Genomic DNA, 17,544 nt, shown 5'->3' with positions numbered 1-17,544 from the left:
CCCATTTTTCCTTACTACCACTGCTTTAATGAAAGTCTTCTTTACCTCCCACCAAGACCACACAGCCTTAGTGTCCCTCAAATCCTCTTCCCCAGAGCACTGCAAGTTCTGATCTGTTTCTGGGACATTTTGGGTGTTTCCCTGGAGCTGACAATTAATTTCTGGGGCCGTTGGTAATTTATTTCCTACCTCCGTTTCCTGCTTTGTCTTCTCGTGCGTTCTGAGACAGCATGTGATGGCTTACTCCCATGCTGTCCCTTGTCTCTGTGCAGTAGTCTGTGCTGCCCTTGTCTGCAGAGACCCTTGGTGAACCCAGCCACCCAGGAGCTCCCGCTGCCGTCCTGGGTCACTCCTGCTGATGTTAGAAGACTGAGCCCAGGCATCATGTTCTCTGGAACCGCCTGGCTCCTCCTGGATTCAGGATTTCTCTGGTGTAACCCAAGTAGCCTAGCTCTTTTACTCTTCTGGAAACTAAGCTAGTGATTATGTGTGTTGTCAGTCTTTCTGTTCTGTGTTCTCTCGGGCAGACCAATCCTTGTGACTGGCATTCAGTGAAGTTCATTAAGTTTAGGTGGAACAATGGGACAACTGAAGCACTTAAAAATTTTTTTTGGTTGTGACTTATTTTGGGATTGGCCTGCAACTTCCATTTGAAAGAGAGAAACAAACCCCGTCCCTTCAGGTCCACCATAGCTAAGGTGGGCTTTAAGAGAGACTTGAGTTCACACTTACGTAACAATTTGTGTATATTTTTGGCTATGCATTACCAGGTGTACACATTTTTAATTACTGAAGTTTTCTTTTTTTTAACCACTTTGCATCTTTTCTCTCCCTTCCAGCTGTGAATTCGGTATCCTTAGGGAAAAATGGAGTTGTGGAATTGATGTTTAAAATCATTGGACCATTTAGTAAGAAGAATTCCAGTCTTATGAAGTGAGTAAATAGCCATTGTTAATTCTGGACCTCAGTATCTTCATATGTACAATGAGCAGGTTGAATTAAATTGTATCTAGGGTCTTTTCCTAGTTCTTAAATTATGATTTTTATCATGATAAAGATTTTTATCTTCAGATTACATCAACTTTAGAAAGTTTTAGATTGACTGATCTATAGGTTTCATAGAAATTTAGATTTTGAACATTGCTAAATAGCATAAGAAGGAAAAATAATTTATAGAATATCATTCACTCAAAAACATTTATTGAGTGCCTACTATATTTCCCACTCAGTTTCGCAGTCTTTTAATGACTATTTCTTTTGTTCTCACAACTACCCTGACATGCCTTACATTTGCACATTTATATTTTATTAGTCATGTCATTCTTTCTTTTATATGTGTGACTGTGTGTAATTCTCATCCATTCATAGGACTTTGAACTGCAGAAAATAAAGTGGTTTCTAGTTATCTGTTTATGTTTAGTATTTTCTTAAGCTGTATTAGAGGTATTTGAAGTTTTTTTGTGGGATTTTCAAACATCCATGAAATATAGTTTCTATGCTATTCTATTAAACTAATTTAAGAAGTTACTTATTGCTTATGTGTTCAACAGTTATTAATTTTCTGCCACTTTTGTTTCATTTATTTCCCATATGTTTCGGATTGTTTTTTCTGGGGTACCCTTCTAAGCAGATTGCAGGTGATGTGTGTGTGTGTGTTTCTGTAAACAAATCCCCGTTACTTTCTTTGAATACTATCATTTCTCTCCTAAATACTACAATATATAAGTCTTCCAAATAAGGACTTAAAAAATAACCGTACAAATATATCCAACAAAATTATTAATTTCTTAATGCAATCTAAAATCTAGGCTTCAGTTTTCTCCAGATGTTTCAAACCTCTGCATCTTTGCAGTTTGTTTGAATCAGAATTTATACAAGAAACATTGTGGCTTATTCCGTTTATGAAATTTATAAGCCTACATAAAAGTACAGAGAATAGTATAATGAACTCATGTGCTTGTCACCTAATTTCAACAATAGTTAATAATCTGTTTTAATTTCATCTTCTCCCTCTGGCCTTGTTTACTCCTGGAGTATTTTAAAGCGAGGATTAACCATTATGTGTGATCTTTGAATTCCTTGTTATGAACACTATCAGATGCAGACTGTTTCAGTATTATGATATCATTTCTGTGCCCAACAATATTAATAATTGCTTAATATGCAGACTTTTTGAATAAGAAATATGTTATTTTCATTTGAATTGTTCAAATCAGGTTCAGATAAGATGTGTATGTTCCATTTGATTGATAGGTGTCCTAATCTTTTTTATTTTTAAGATTTATTTATTTATTTGAAAGAGTTACAGAGAGGCAGAGAGAGAGAGAGGTCTTCCATCTGCTGGTTCACTCCCCAAATGGCCGGAACAGCCAGCTGGGCTGATCCAAAGCCAGGAGCCTGGAGAGTCTTCCACATCTCCCACATGGGTTCGGGGACTGAAAGACTTGGGCCATCCTCCACTGCGTTCCCAAGCACATTAACTGGGAGCTGGATTGGAAATGGAGCAGCCAGGACTCATACTGCCCATATGGGATACATATGGAGGCTGCAGACCAGGGCTTTAACCCATTGCGCCACAATGCTGGCCCTGCGTCATAATCTTTTTAAGTCAATAAAAGTCCCTGCCCCCCATTTTTTGATTATGTTTTATTTGTTGAAGGACCTGGATGTTGTGACTCTTAGAGTGCACCACATTTTGTATTCAAATGACTACATCCTGAGATTGCTTGCTGTAAAGCTGTGTATCCCTTGCATTTTTTGTAGATCAGCAAAGCTAGTGGCTTGATTAGTTTTGAGCTCTCTTTATGGGATCAGAAATATTTCATGGGTAGTCTAGGCATGTTGTTTTGCATCAGGCGAGGTCAGTGTGCTGAGGGAATCCATCCCATAGCAGCTTCTCCATTCACTTTGCTCTTAGTGACTCAGCAGCTGTCTATCACATTGCCGAGGCCTGTTTCAGTAGGGAGTGCAAACTAAAGACTTTTCCAGTTTGCTCTTTTTTTTTTTTCCTGTTTATTAGCTGTGAATTATTGGTAAAAAAGAACTTATTCACATGAACTATTTGTTAAATTTTACCCTTAAACAGATAGGATTTAGGACATTGTCAGTCCTTTTATTCAAAATATTTTAAAATAATTTGGGAGTGTTACATGTAATTGTTTATTAAATATCATTTGGTGGGGCAATGTGGGGAGCAGCCCGGACTGGACTGAGTTACTGGAATTAAGACTTATTCTATGCATCTGCTCTCCCACAATATGGCGCTGGGAGAGAAGTAAACAGCTTCCGCACAGCTGCCTCCAGTTCAACCAATAAACTGTAGGACTTGCTCCTGATTGGAGAGCAGCGTGCTCGGCGTGTGGGCAGCCGAGTTGGGATTGGCGGAGGAGGACTATAAAGGAGGAGAGAGACGGCATGCACCAGGAACATCTAAGGGGAACATCTAAGGGGAACACCTGTGCAGCCCCCGAGAAGAGCCGGCCGGCGGTGTGCCGCTCCCCTGCGGAAGTGGGGAATGTGGCCAGGGGGAACTGCCCTTCCACGGAGGTGGAAGGGATAGTAGCCAACCCGGGAAGAACCAGCAGCAAACCCGGGGAGGGCCGAGCAGACGAAAGAACAGCGCAGGGTCCTGTGTCGTTCCTCCACGAAGAGGGGGAGCGACATAATGGTGCCTTGACTCGGATGTGAAGCCTAGGCAGGGCTTAGTGTCGTTCCTCCACGAAGAGGGGGAGCGACAGGGCAACTCAACATATTTTACTTATGCAAAGATTATACACAATCCTAGAGCGTCTGATGATTGGTAATAACACAAATATGTAAAACTGGCTTACAAAGTCAGTGGAGTGGAGTGGTTTGGAGTAGCCTGTGGAGTCAGAGTTGGATTTGCACGTTAGCTCTGTAACTGTCCATGAGATCTGAAGTCAGTTTCTTAACCTGTAATGCCCCAGTTTCCTTGTCCCTAAAATAGTAATAATATTAGTTTTCTCCATTATCAGGTTTGTGAGGATTTAATGAGATGATATATATAATTAGCACCATTCCCATGTTAATGTAGTATTGTTTAGGAAAACAGAGTGTAATTGGATATGAATATGTCCTAATTAATACTAAAAGACTATTTTTTGCCTTTATTTAATGCAACATTTCTCCTCTTAATCTGCAAAGTACTTTATCGTTTATTTCTCATGTATTGGTCATGACCCCATACTTAAGATCTTCATTACTCTATTTTAACCAAGTTACCTAATCTGTTTGTAGGACAAATGGGACATTTCAAAGGCCTTTATAACATACCACATGACTACATCCAAAAACATGTGGAACTCGGTGGGTGTAAAATTTCTGAGAAGAAAATGTAGTTAAACAATCCCCTTATTCTGTTTCCTATTTATACTTCAAAAAGAAAAACAAATTTTCTACTTTATTTTTTACTTTAAAATAAACTGCTTTAAAATAAACCACTCACTACTATATTCCTAAAGTTTTACCTATGAAATTTGCATTCATTAAATAAAAGCTTTAGAAAATAAAAGAAACCATATATTGACTAAACATTTTCTTTTTTTAATATTTTATTTATTTGAAAGAATTAAGGAGGGGGTGGGGAGACAAAGATGGAGAGAGAAGGAGAGGGAGAGGGAGAGAGAGAGAGAGAGAGAGAGAGAAATCTTCCATCTGCTGGTTCACTCCTCATGTGTCCTCAATGGCTGAAGTTGGGCCAGGTGAAAGCCAGAAGCCAGAAGCATCATCCAGGTCTCCCATGTGGGTGGCAGGGGCCCAAACTCTTGGGCCATCTTTCACTGCTTTTCCCAGTGCTGGCTTAGCCTTTAGGCTGATAGGCAGATTGCCAAGAAACCACACTGATTTTATAAACCCACAAAAATGCTTAATTTCTTTAAAAATCATAAGAAAAAAAATGAACCTTTAGGTTGAAGAAAATGTTAGTTTGTGATATTAATATTCATCTTTGTAGCAACTCAATTGTTAAATACAAATTTCAAATTTTTTGTGGAGTAAGGGGCCCATGAAGGCAAGTAGTTGCCTGGAGCCCGTGAAAGTCATAATATGATCCTAATGGTGTGGCTGAGCCTGTGAGACTCTCAGCACCATCAAGAAGCTGAAGCTCCAGCACCTCCAGGAGCCTCACTGGGACTGGGGCCTATTGGTCCTGGCAGTCTCCCCCCCCCCCATTCATTTATTTGAGAGGTAGACTTACAGAGAGAGGGAGAGACAGAGAGATCTTCCATCAGCTGGTTCACTCCCCAAATGGCTGCAATGGCTGGGGCTGTGCTGATCTGAAGGGAGAAGCCAGGAGCTGCTTCCGGGTCTCCCACATGGGTTCAGGGGCCCAGGGACTTGGGCCATCTTCTACTGCTTTCCCAGGCCATAGCAGAGAGCTGGATTGGAAGTGGAGCAGCCAGGACTCGAACCAGGTCCCACATGGGATGCTGGCACCGCTGGCAGAGGCTTAGCCCACTACGCCATTGCCAGCTCCTAATCATTGTGTTTCACTCTGCCTCCTGGCTCACCCTGGGATCCTCCCTCCATACACATTCTGCCCTGTCCAGATGCCAGACTAGTGGGGTCACCTGATCTTGAGCTGGCACAGACCAGTGCCCATATGGGATGCCAGCACCACAGATGTGCCTAGACCGCTACGCCACAGTGCCGGCCCTGCTTGTAGTCATTTCTCTGCTGTACTTGCTGTCGTTACAGATTCATTTGCATGTTCAGTTTTATGTAAATGAAATCATACAGCATGTACTCTGTTTTTAATTTAAGTGGTTTTTATAAAAGTTTTAAAATCTGCCAGTTTTTAACATTTTGCAGCATTCAGTTAGAGGGAGCCTCTGCCTTCTTCCATGCATCATAGAGTCACTTCTGTTGTTGCGTGGATCGATAGTTTATTCTTTGTCACTGCTGAGCAGTGTTTCTATTCTATGGATAGATTATAGTGTTTTTTTACCCATTCATCTGTGGATAGACATTTGAGTTGTTTCTGTTTTTATTTAAAATTTTGTGAAGATTTATTTATTTGAAAGGCAGAGTTGGTGGCGGAGAGAGAGAGAGGGGAAGAGACAGAGAGAGAAAGCTTCCATTCACTGGTCCACTCCCAAAATGGCCACAATGACTGGGGCTGAGCCAGGCTGAGGCCAGGAGCCAGGAGCTTCTCCAGGTCTCCCACGTGGGTACGGGGCCCAGGTGCAAGGACTTGGGCCATCTTCCGTTGCTTTCCCAGGCCATTAGCAGGGAGCTGGATCAAAAGTGGAGCAGCTGGGACTTGAACTGGCACCCATATGGGATGCTGGCACTGGCTTAACCCACTATGTCACAGTGCTGGCCCCATTTAATTTTAAATTTTAAAAAATTATATAAAAGCAAATTTCATGTATTACATATACACATTTTTAAGAGCATAGTGATATTTCCCAGCCTACCCTCCTTTTCTCCCTCCTTTTTCCCTTACTTTTCTTCCAATTTTTACATTGATATACTTTCAGTTTTCTTTATGATCACAAAATTAACCCTCCACTAAATACAGGATACAATAAGTAGTAAGTAGAAAATCCACTGTTCTTCAAGAATGTAGACAAGGGCTACAAACAATACTTACATCTCAAAATGTCAGTTTTGTTCATATACATTGCATTTCTTTGTACTCTATGTAAGTTACCACAGATCAGGGAAAGCGTATGTCATTTGTCTTTTTGGGACTGGTGTGTTTGTGGAAGAGCATTGATATGGCCCTGTGCTTTTATTGTTGGGTAGATACCTAGGAGTGCAATGGCTGCATCAGTGGTATCTATATGTTTTACCTTTTGAAATAACTGCTTTTCCTTCATAATAAATCTGTAGATATTTGAACACATCAGCAACAATTATGGTAGCTCTTTTAATTATTTAATTATTTATTTATTTGCAAGTTAGAGTTACAAAGAAAGAGGAAGAGACAGAGAGATCTTCCATCAGTTGGTTCACTCCCCAAATGGCTGCAACAGGCAGCACTGGGCCAGGCCGAAACTTCTTCCTGGTCTCCCACGTGGGTGGCAGGGGCCCAAGCAGTTGGGCCGTCATGCCACTGCTTTTCACAGGCCATTTTCAGAGAACTGGACTGGAAGGGGAGCAGCCAGGACATGCATCAGTGCCCACATGGGATGCTGGCATCACAGATGTGGCTTTACCTGGTATGCCACAATGCCAGCCCCTGTTTTAATCTTTCAGTTGGTTTTCCCTCCGCATTTTGGGCCTTATTTTACTTTTTTTTTTTTTTTTGTACTTGTGATACTTTTTGATTGGGTGCCACACAGGGTAAATTTCAGCTTGTTGGTGCTGGGTGTTTTTGTATTTCTGTAAATATTCTTGAGGTCTGCTCTGGGATGCAGCTAGGATACTTGGAAGCCATTTGTCCTCCTGAAATATTTTCTGGATGCGTAAGATGGGATCTGTGCAGCGTTCTAGGACTGATGATCCACCACAGCTGAGGCGGGTCCTGCTGCGTGCTCTGCCACATGCCCCCTGGATTTCGAGGTGGCTGGTGTGGCTGGTGAGAACAGGGACTGTGAGTACTGTTAACACCCGTGATGCCTGTTTGGGGTGCTTTCCCTCAGTCACACATGGCCCTGATAACTACCTTCTGCATGTTCAAAGAGAACCAACCCTCTGAAAATCCCCGAGCTTCTCTGATTGCAAAGGTTTCCTTCTTTGGACGCTCTGCAGATTCTTCCTGAATTTTTCATGTCCAGTTCAAGTAATCCATGTGCTCAACTCGGAATCTGCCAGGGTGCTGTGTGGTTTCTGTCCCCCTGTGGTATGGCTTGGCAGCCCTCTCTCTGGGTGTAATCAGCAGGAGCAGTTGTTGCAGCTACCTCATTTGTTTCCATCTCTTACAGATCTTTCATTACCAGATATCTGATATCTTAAATGACTTTTCCATTTTGTCCATTTTTTAGAAGTTATGTCATGTGAAAGGGTGGATCCGTTTCCTGTTGCTCCATCTTGTTTGCAAATAAGAGTTCAGGTTGGCTTCTTTTGTTTTTTATATTTCATTTTTATTTATTTGAAAGACAGAGTGACAGAGAAAGAGGGGATTAGGCAGGGAAAGAGGAGGGAAGGGGGGGAATGGGGGGAGGAGAGAGAGATTGATTGAATGATTTACCATCTGCTGGTTCACTACCCAAACGGTTGCCCTGAACTCCATCCAGGTCTCCCACGTGGCAGGGGATGGCAGGGATCCAAGTACTTGGACAAGTTCTGTTGCTTTCCCAGGCACACCAGCAGGGAGCCGTCTGGGCTGCAGAGCAGTGGGACTTAAAGCAGTGCACTCATCGGGGCTGCTGGCGTTGCCGGAGGAGGCGTGATGCCACAGCACTGGCCCTCAGCTTGTCTCCTAAAGGAGACTCAGGTCCTTATTCCCTTTCTCAGTGAGAACTCATTTTCCATGTCACTGGGTGTTTATGTGGCTCCAGGCACAATGTATTCTAAAATCTTTAGTTTCCAGGTCTGTAAAATGTGCCACTTCTGTGGATTAGAATTGTTTTGAGAATTAAGCTAGAAGCATATAAATAAAGCACCTTTATCTTGGTGAACAGTTTTCTGTTTTAGTTTTGATAAACTACAGTTTAATTTGGGAGATCTATTTAGTTTCGTATTTGACCAGTTTTAAGCCATCCTGTTCTGATGGTTTTACAGTTCTACATTTTATTGCCTGACTATAATAGTATGAAAAGTTTCTTACTGGTGATTCACTCTGATGAAAATGGAGATTATTTCTTAATGTTCATTTATTTTTAACTCATCATTGCCACCACTTCATGTACGTTACAGATGTAAGTGTAATATTTTTCAAAAACATATACTTTGCCTTTATTAATGTCCTTATGAATTGTTGTTATGAATGAAAGTTTACATGGTTGCTTCACTGTGTCAGTACCCAAAGTTTAATTGTTCAGGACTTCCTCTCGTTGGAGGTTTTGTTGAGCACTTACTAGCTCTGTGCTGGTCCTGGATTGTTGTTGTGGGTTTCATTGTGAACCAGGGTCCACCTTAAACCTGCAGATCAGTTACGCCCATTGCCTTCACCACATCTGCCCTTTACCACTCTCACCTTTACTGCCACATTTTTGGTTTAATTTCTTGGGTGGTTTTTTCCCATAGAAATGCTCATTTTATTGCATTGTGTAGACCGTAAAGTTATCCCTGGAAGAGATAAGTTTGTTTTCTAATTTTCTACCCAAGAAGAACTTGCTGCTGTGGGTATCTAGTAGGCATTCAACAAATGCTGTTGAGTGAAATACTTACGTTTGGTGCCATACATGTTTTTAATGCAGATTAATTGTAATTGTTGACATCTTCCTAAAAGTTGTTAGCATACATAATTATTTTAGTGCACTTTAATTATAGTTGTTAAATGTAAGGCAGCATGGTATGTAGCTCTACATTTGTAGTTATTGAAATTAAACACGATTTCTTCAGGAACTCATTTTTAAAAATAACTGTTTAAGTTACAGATTTTCCACAGTGATTCTGTATGTATTTGTATAACTGATTAATGCCAGGTGATCTCACTGTGTGTAAAGTGAATGCTTATGTTCAGAGAAACTACAAGCTTCTTAAATACTTAGAGCTGTTTTTTTGCTCTTTAAGACAGTAAAAAATGTTTGTGAGATATTATATGCCTTATTCCCTTTGGTGTCTTGTGGCTGAAACATATTAAGGGTTTCATACTTCCTCAAAACTTGCAAATTCTAAGATATTTTATATTGATTATGACTTTAATGAGGATTTTAGCTTAATTGAACAGAAATCCTTTAAGGTCAGAAAGTTAACAAGATGTCTATAAAACTTTATAGTTTTGAGCTTAATTTGTGCTAAAACTTGTTTTTGTTTTAATTCCTTAGCTAGTCAGGGCCTATGATTCTTAATAGTGTGGTTCCTTTGTGAAATTTCTCAGGGTCAGATGTAGGTACAGTAATTGATTCCATTTATCCAACTTCTGATAAAAAGACTGACACATTAATTTTTTTTTCTTTTTCTATCTTAAAACTTTTTTGGTGCTTTTCTATTGTAACTTCAGTATACCTCATACCCAGTTTCAAAGTGCAAAGAGAGCTGCAGAGAAACACCACATGTAATTGATGATAACAGAATACATTTTGGAATAGATAATGGGATAATTACGTATCTGAAAAGACTGTATGAATTTCCTATTGGAGATTAATTTTACTAGTTTTGTTGTTGTTTGTGTTTTCTCGTTGTGTTGACAGGGTTGCTTTAGACACTCTTGCTGCATTGCTAAAATCAAGTAAGTTTTTAAATACTAGAAATACTAGATACTATGTTTCTGAGCATTCTGTTTACTGTATTAAAGAAACTGGAAATGTAGATTCAGTTTATGGTAATATAGCTGGTTCCTAATATTCTAATGTCAAAGTTGATTTTACATTCCAGTGCAGTTGATACGTGTCATAACTACTGTCATGATTGCTGAGCTTTGATTCATTTAGCATATTTATATGTTATTCAAGCACATTTATTTCACATTTCTAAGTTATTAGCATAAGCATATAACCCTGTTAGTAGAGGAAAATATATAACTGTATATGTATCTTTAAAAAGTGAAGCTAGCAGGATATTGAGAACTTTTACTATGAGAAATATCTTGAACAATTACTGTCTATTTAACCTGTGATTTTAACTTAGAACCTTATTAGAAATGTTGTTTATACATTTATTTGTAAATACAAATTTATAAGTTTTTGACAAGTTGACTATTACTGTCAGTTTAATAAACTTACAAAATACAGCACTGTTCTCTTTATCTTCAGAACTGAAGCACTGAAGTAGATGATCTTATGTTTTTTGAGAGTGATTTACATCTATGCATTTTTCCAAGATACTTAGTATCTATTTTAAATATTGGTTTTCATAAGTACTCCTTTGGCCATTAGTTAACATTTTGTTTAACCACAGTAAGATAACATTTAGGCTTCAGGATTTATGTCGATGGTTTGCCTGTGGTCCCTACTCTCCCAGGAGAGTGACATAGTAGGTAGGGAGTTCATCAAAAACTCTCAATGGTGAGACCAGCTTTGCCTGAAGTTTGAGTCACCAAAATTTTTTGAATGGTAGCATATGATTAATTTGTTGGAATCTGATATTTGATTAACTAATGGCTTATTAAATCCTTAAAATTACAAATTAAAATGGAAAAATTTAAATTTTAAAACATCTTAAAATTTTTAAAATTTAAAAATTTTTAAATTAAAAATTTCACCTTGGTATTAGTGTTATATTCCAGAGTTCTCATGTAATAATTTTATTCTTGAAGTGAAATAAGTGTATGGTATTCAGACTAGCCATATTCTAATTTATATCGTGATAAACTTTAGACAAACATCATGAGACGAATAACCTTTAAAAGTATTTGTGTGGCTTCGCTTTGATATGTCCTGTGTGGTTCAAACTGTAAAGATTATTCTTAAATTGGTATGGACATATACTTTTAAGTTGCAGTGGCCTAGAACAGCTGTTTAAACTCAACTTTTTGTAAAGCTTAAATTAATTTTCAGAATCACTGATGTCAAAGTCATTAATTCTCGGTCAAAACTAAGACTTTCAAAAGTTTCCTGTATTTTATGAGAGTCATTTAATCCAAGATGACTGAAATTGGCATTTTTAGTTTTCAATGGAAGTCTTTATTTTAATCCCTGCCTTTCTTCAAAGGATGGTGACCACACACACCTGTTGACTAAATCAGGCTTAAAAAAAAGAAACTGAGGAGTAGAATGACTTTTGTTTAACACATCTTTAAATCAGAAGTGGGCAACCTTTTTTCTGCCAAGGACCATTGTATATGTGTATATTTATATATGGTATTTGTGGGCCAGATGAATTTTTATCAACTTAAAAATTAGCCTGCTACAGATTTATTGAATTTTGAGTCCCAGCTGCTGTTGTGATGACAGAACCGGAGCAAGTGGTTTTTCTGGTCTTATGTGACCATGGGCTGCGTGTCCCCACCTCTGCTTTAAATGACCCATGACACTAAATAATACGAAAATTTGATAAAACCAAAATAATTTCTAGTAGCACACCCCACAGATTTTACAGAGAACCATTGGCGTTTTGGAGCATTTTCATTTATTCAGAAAGAATTCCTTGTTCTGTGTGTGGGGGACAGCCTTGCTTAAAAAGGATAAAATCAGACTACTGATAAATGTGGTGAAGTGCAAAGCCAGGCAGGAGAATACATACACAGTCCAGAAAGATTGCCCGGTGGCCGTGGCTGGAGTGCAGGTTAGAGGCTGCAACCTGAAGCTTAACCTGAGGAGTCTTTTAATTAGAGGAAACAAGAGGCATAGGCTGATCGGGAGGGAGTTTGGTGCCCTGAACACCTGCGTAAAAACCCCTTTACTACCTGATTTAATTACACTTGCTGCGGATTGTGAGTGGCTCTGTTGACTTCCTTTAAGGTTCGTTCAGCATCTGTTCAAGTTTCTTACTTGATTTTTCATGAAGAATTTTAATTTTCCGACAAATACCAGTTAGGTTGTTGGGAATCCTGGCAGAAGCACATAGAGTCTGTAATAGGGTGATGGTAATGGCTTATATGTTCTCATTGGTGTGAAAAGGTGTATGTTCATTTAAAATGCATGGAGTGTTAGTGGTCAGAACAGTGGGAACTGATTCTGGAGATAGCTGCAGCCTTAGCAAACTGTCTGTTGCTAAATGCAACAGAGAAAACTTCTGTCTCTGGTAAGTTTCTCCCACCCCTGTAGTGGCAGAACATAGTTCTGCAAGGGAATTAGTAAGTTTCTGTCAGTGTTATGTTTTAGCTATGTGTTAGCACGTTAGGGATTCTTACAGGGAACTAAGTTCAGTAGAGCCTTACTGTTGTTTGACCTTAGTGTCCATGCCATGATCGGGGGGACACTGACAGTTCAGCTTGAGATTGAGAGGAGATTAGTATTTCCTTGCGACTGCCCAACCTCAGCCAGGTTGGTATTCCAGTCTCTGTGCTGCTTGCACTCAGCTCTCTACAGCAGTGCCAGCTGACTTGGTCTCTTGGTACATTGTTCTGGGGTATGATTCCCATGCTGCTGTCTTAGTAGATGCACTCTTTTGGTTATTAATGGTAAATATTAATACTTTAACAATAATCAAATTAGGTCAACTCCAGTTAAATTGGCTGTTTCCGAAAAAAGTATGAAATTTTTGTTATATTAAAAGCTTTAATGACTAGAAAGCCCTATTTTCCAATCATGTAATGCTCCTTACCATTCATTTACTAAAAGATAATGTAAGTTTTTTCAATTTAGTATTGTGGTATCATAGATACTTGTGTGGTAATTAGAGGAGTAATTGCAGCAATGAATTTTACTAAAAACACAAAGTTTGCAATAGGAGGTACAAGCCAGTGGAGCTAGTGGGAACCCAGTGTTTGTAATTGAAGTTAGAAAAAACGATGATGGCTTTTCACAAATTCATATTCACAGCCAGAAAATTAAAGATTGATTTATTATATTTGTGTATTTTAAATCAGAGTTTTAAAGTACGTGAAGCTTTTGTTCGTGTTAACATTTAAAAAGATGTAGCCCCATTTTAGTAGTGAGATTTTTGGTATTTATAAATCACAAAACAATATAGGGGCAGGTTTTGAAAAATGTTGTAATTGTCCTTCTAGAAATTGTCATATTTATTTTATTAGGAAAAAAACCTTAAATTTATGATTAGTAATTTTCTGGGAAAAAAAAAGAAGTGTAAGAATTCACCACCATATTGAGGTTTATGTTTGTAATGTGATTTCTTCTACCATTTTCTCTTGTTATTTAAAATATATTCTTTCTCAATTTTCTTTTGTTAAAGAAACAAATGCCAGGAGAGCTGTAGACAGAGGATATGTCCAAGTGCTTTTAACAATTTATATAGATTGGCACCGCCATGATAATCGGCATAGAAACATGCTCATTCGAAAAGGAATTTTACAGAGCTTAAAAAGTGTTACAAACATCAAGTTGGGAAGAAAAGCATTTATTGATGCCAATGGGATGAAAGTTTTGTATAACACTTCACAAGTGAGTTATTACTTCCTGTTGTTTTGATGTACTAATTACATGATTTGATTTTTAAGAAAAGTGAATTTGTGCACAAACGCTCAAAAACGTGTGTGTGTGTGTATATATATATATATATATATATGAAGGATGTATTTTAAAAACGTAAAACTAAAAACAGTCATTTTTCCTGTGTGACCCTTGACTGAGTGGGAGAATTGCACTGTGTGGTTTTGCCCCCCAGTATAAAAGGAAGGTGTATAAATCACCCACTGTGCTGGCAGGGTTTCCAGAGAGCTATGTTTGCTAGGATGTTTAGTTGACCCTACTCAGATTTTCAGTGCTTCCTCAGTGACTTGTGATGTAAAAGATGGTACTGATTCCTGCTTAGGTAAAAGGCTTAGGGACAAGTCCGACTAGATTTGCCACAGCAGAGTGTGACCTAGAAGTACATACTTGAGAATAGTAAAGCTGCTGTATAACCACCCTGTATTGCAGTATGGGTTTTTGTGATATTTGTCTCTAGAAGATTACTAGTGGGTTTCTCTCTGAAGTACTGTAAAGTTGCCTCATTACCCACCGGAGGCATTCTGTTTTATTTATTCATTTTCTCCTCTCCTGACAAACAGGAATGCTTGGCAGTCAGGACTCTGGATCCTCTTGTCAACACCTCCAGTCTGATAATGAGGAAATGCTTCCCGAAAAATCGCCTGCCACTGCCAACGATTAAAAGTTCTTTCCATTTCCAGTTGCCAGTTGTTCCTGTGACCGGTCCCGTGGCCCAGCTGTACAATTTGCCCCCTGAAGGTAGGAGCCAGGGTTACTGCTGACTCGGATTACCTGTTGGAATTGTGCAGTTTTGTTGATGGCTTTCTTTTGAAACTTGTGTCCACGTCCTCAGCGAAAGAAGACCCTAATGAACATGACAAATGTTCATGTTTTATCTTAGTTATTAGAGACTTTTGCAAATATAAGGACTCTAAACCTAGTAATTGAGTGACATACTGTGGGTTGTGTTGCATGTATGTACATGTGAATTCTGAGAAATTTCAAGCCTCACGTAAGAACATTATTTGATAGTTCATATACATTTTCAAAGAATGTAAATATTAAATGGGTAATTATGGATAGCTTTACAGTTGTAGCTTTTTTATGAACTTTTTTCCTAAGTTATAAGAACCTAATCAAAATTATTATGGTTTATGATGAACGAAACTTGCACATGACTTCCTGGGATGAAAATATGAAATTATATTAGAGGCAGGCTGTTGTTTTCTATGTAATGCTTATATGTATAGGAAAGAAAGACTTTCAGTTTCTTAATGTGGGGAGAAAAGGATGTTTTTCTTGAGATCTAGAAAAGGGAAAGTAGTCTAGTAATAGAGTTTCTATATTATTTTCTTGCCAGTTGACCATGTTTCTGAAAACAACTGAAGGTCTATTATATTTAAAAACACTTATTTAAGATATATATTAGGAATTTTCATATAATTTTAGTTGTATTATCCTTAATACTAGTTTGTTAATGATAAATCTCAAGGCACACTATTATGATTTTATTTCTAAAATATTTAATTGTTAAAACATATTTAATTGACATAAAAATATCAAACTGCAGTATTCAGAAATCACTTTTAAGCAGTTTGAAAGCATAGCATTAAGTTAGGGACTTCTGCATCAGATAGCTAAGTGAAACATTGGTCTGCCTCCTTCAGATTGCATTTGAAATTACCAACAGATTTTTCAAATAGTGAAAAAAATCTGTATCAAATTTGAGAACTAGGTAAGCGAGGCATCCTCATGGAACAAACACATAACATGCAAACATACTCGGAATATACACAGGCATATTAAGGAAGACATCAAGTCTCTACCTCTCCTTCCCTGAAATGCCATGTCTCTGGCTCCATGTTGAGGTACCATTAGCACCTGATATTGAGGGACAGTCAAGGAGTAGTTGGAATCTTTTTCTCCCCTGTATCTCAACACAGGGTAAGGAAATTTTATTCTGGGGCCTTAAGTGGGTGATTCTAGGTGGCAGGAAGCTGCTGAGGCCCTGTAATACAGCAGGTAGTGACACCGGGAGCGAGGTAGGATATATCTATCCCATGCTGTTCTTTATTCAGTGGCCAGATTGATGGATAGGATTCACCAGACACGGGGGAAATGAGAGAGATGATATTTTTCTGCTGATTTCTTTGCTCCTCAGACTTGATGAATCGCTGAACTAGAAATGCAGATTTCCACTGATGAGCTGGCAAGCCTTCATCATTCAGATGTGAGGGAGATCTCTGATAGTACCTGTGTCTGCACAGGAAAATACCTTCTCTCTGTTCACGGTTATTTTCTCATGTTTCAGCCTTTGTTACATTGTCACCATCTTTATTTATTTATTTATTTGCTTATTTACCTTCCTCAGCTCAAATATAAATTCCATGAGGATAGATCTGAGCTTTTTTCCCTCACTTTACTGACACCAATTTCTTACCATTACTCACATCAACATACCACCAATTCCCCAACTCACACTACCAATTCCCCAACTCACACCACCAATTCCCCAACTCACACCAAATGAATATTCTGCAGTTTGGTTCAGTTATGACACCAGTGACCCGAGTTAGCACAAACCCCACTAGCTAAGGAAGGGCTCAGTCCCAGAAGATTAAGCCCTCTTCAGATGCCAATTAGTCTGAGCCTCCTGTAATTCTGCCTGGCTATGAAATTGGTAGTGGAGAGCAGTTTTCAGGGTTGATAATTCGCTAGAATGGCTCCCAGAACTCAGGGGCACCATTTACATACATGTCCTGGTTTAATGCAAAGGATGCAACTCAAGAGCAGCTATGAGGAAGAGGTGTGCAGGGACAGATGTGGGGGAACAGGCAGGGTGCTTTCCTGGCCTCTGCAGGCATACTGCCCTAGTACCGCCATGGTTCACCAGCCCAGAAGCTCTCTCAGCCCCACTGGAGCCAAAGAAAACCAACGGTTTTTAATGGAGGTCCTGTTACCTAGGCATCATTGATCCAGTCATTGACTGTTGGTAAGTGATTCAGTCTCCAGGCCCTCTCTCTTACTCACATGTTGAGGAATGGGGCTGAAGTTCCAACCCCTGGTCTTTCTAGCCACTAGCCTGTATCCTGAGGCTAAAAGTCACCTCATTAGAACAAAAGACACTCTTGCCCCAAGAGAGTTAGGAGTCTGTGCCATGAACCAGGGACAAAGCGAATCTGTGTGTGTTAGAGAGAATGAAGAGATGAGATCAACAGAGAGTGAGAGCTCCGATGTGGTGGTTCACTTGCCAAATGCCTGCAGCAGCTGGACCTGGACTGAGGCCGACTTTAGGAACCAGGAACTCAATCTAGGTCACTTCTGTGTGCTGTGTGTGGCAGGGCCTCAGCTACTTGAAGTGTCATTGGTGCCTCCAAGGGGCTGTGTTGGAAGTTAGAACTGCAAGCCAGAGCTGGGACTCTAACCCAGGCACTCCAGAATGGGG

At 39.2% G+C, this 17,544-nt stretch overlaps 1 protein-coding gene across 25 annotated transcripts in view; it reads left to right on the top strand.

Moving 5' to 3' along the window:
* Window positions 1–17,544, top strand: part of AGTPBP1 (ATP/GTP binding carboxypeptidase 1) — a 182,910-nt gene that overhangs the window by 71,127 nt on the left and 94,239 nt on the right. For 14 of the 25 annotated variants that reach the window (XR_016222756.1, XM_070049197.2, XM_070049202.2 and 11 more), the window contains 4 exons: window positions 840–933; window positions 10,263–10,300; window positions 13,864–14,072; window positions 14,681–14,858. Coding sequence is in view for 21 of the 25 variants with exons in the window: in XM_070049197.2 (XP_069905298.1) it covers window positions 840–933; window positions 10,263–10,300; window positions 13,864–14,072; window positions 14,681–14,858 (519 nt within the window). In the remaining 4 variants the exon portion in view is untranslated. The remainder of the gene's footprint in view (window positions 1–839; window positions 934–10,262; window positions 10,301–13,863; window positions 14,073–14,680; window positions 14,859–17,544) is intronic. The other 11 variants (XM_089315685.1, XM_089315693.1, XM_089315688.1 and 8 more) reach the window with 3 other exon arrangements.

The sequence above is a fragment of the Oryctolagus cuniculus genome, chromosome 1, assembly GCF_051225735.1.
Source record: "Oryctolagus cuniculus isolate XC-2025 breed Fujian yellow rabbit chromosome 1, ASM5122573v1, whole genome shotgun sequence".
NCBI lineage: Eukaryota > Metazoa > Chordata > Mammalia > Lagomorpha > Leporidae > Oryctolagus > Oryctolagus cuniculus.
The sequence above is the reverse complement of the archived record's forward strand: the minus strand, read 5'-3'. Positions and strand labels throughout refer to the sequence as shown.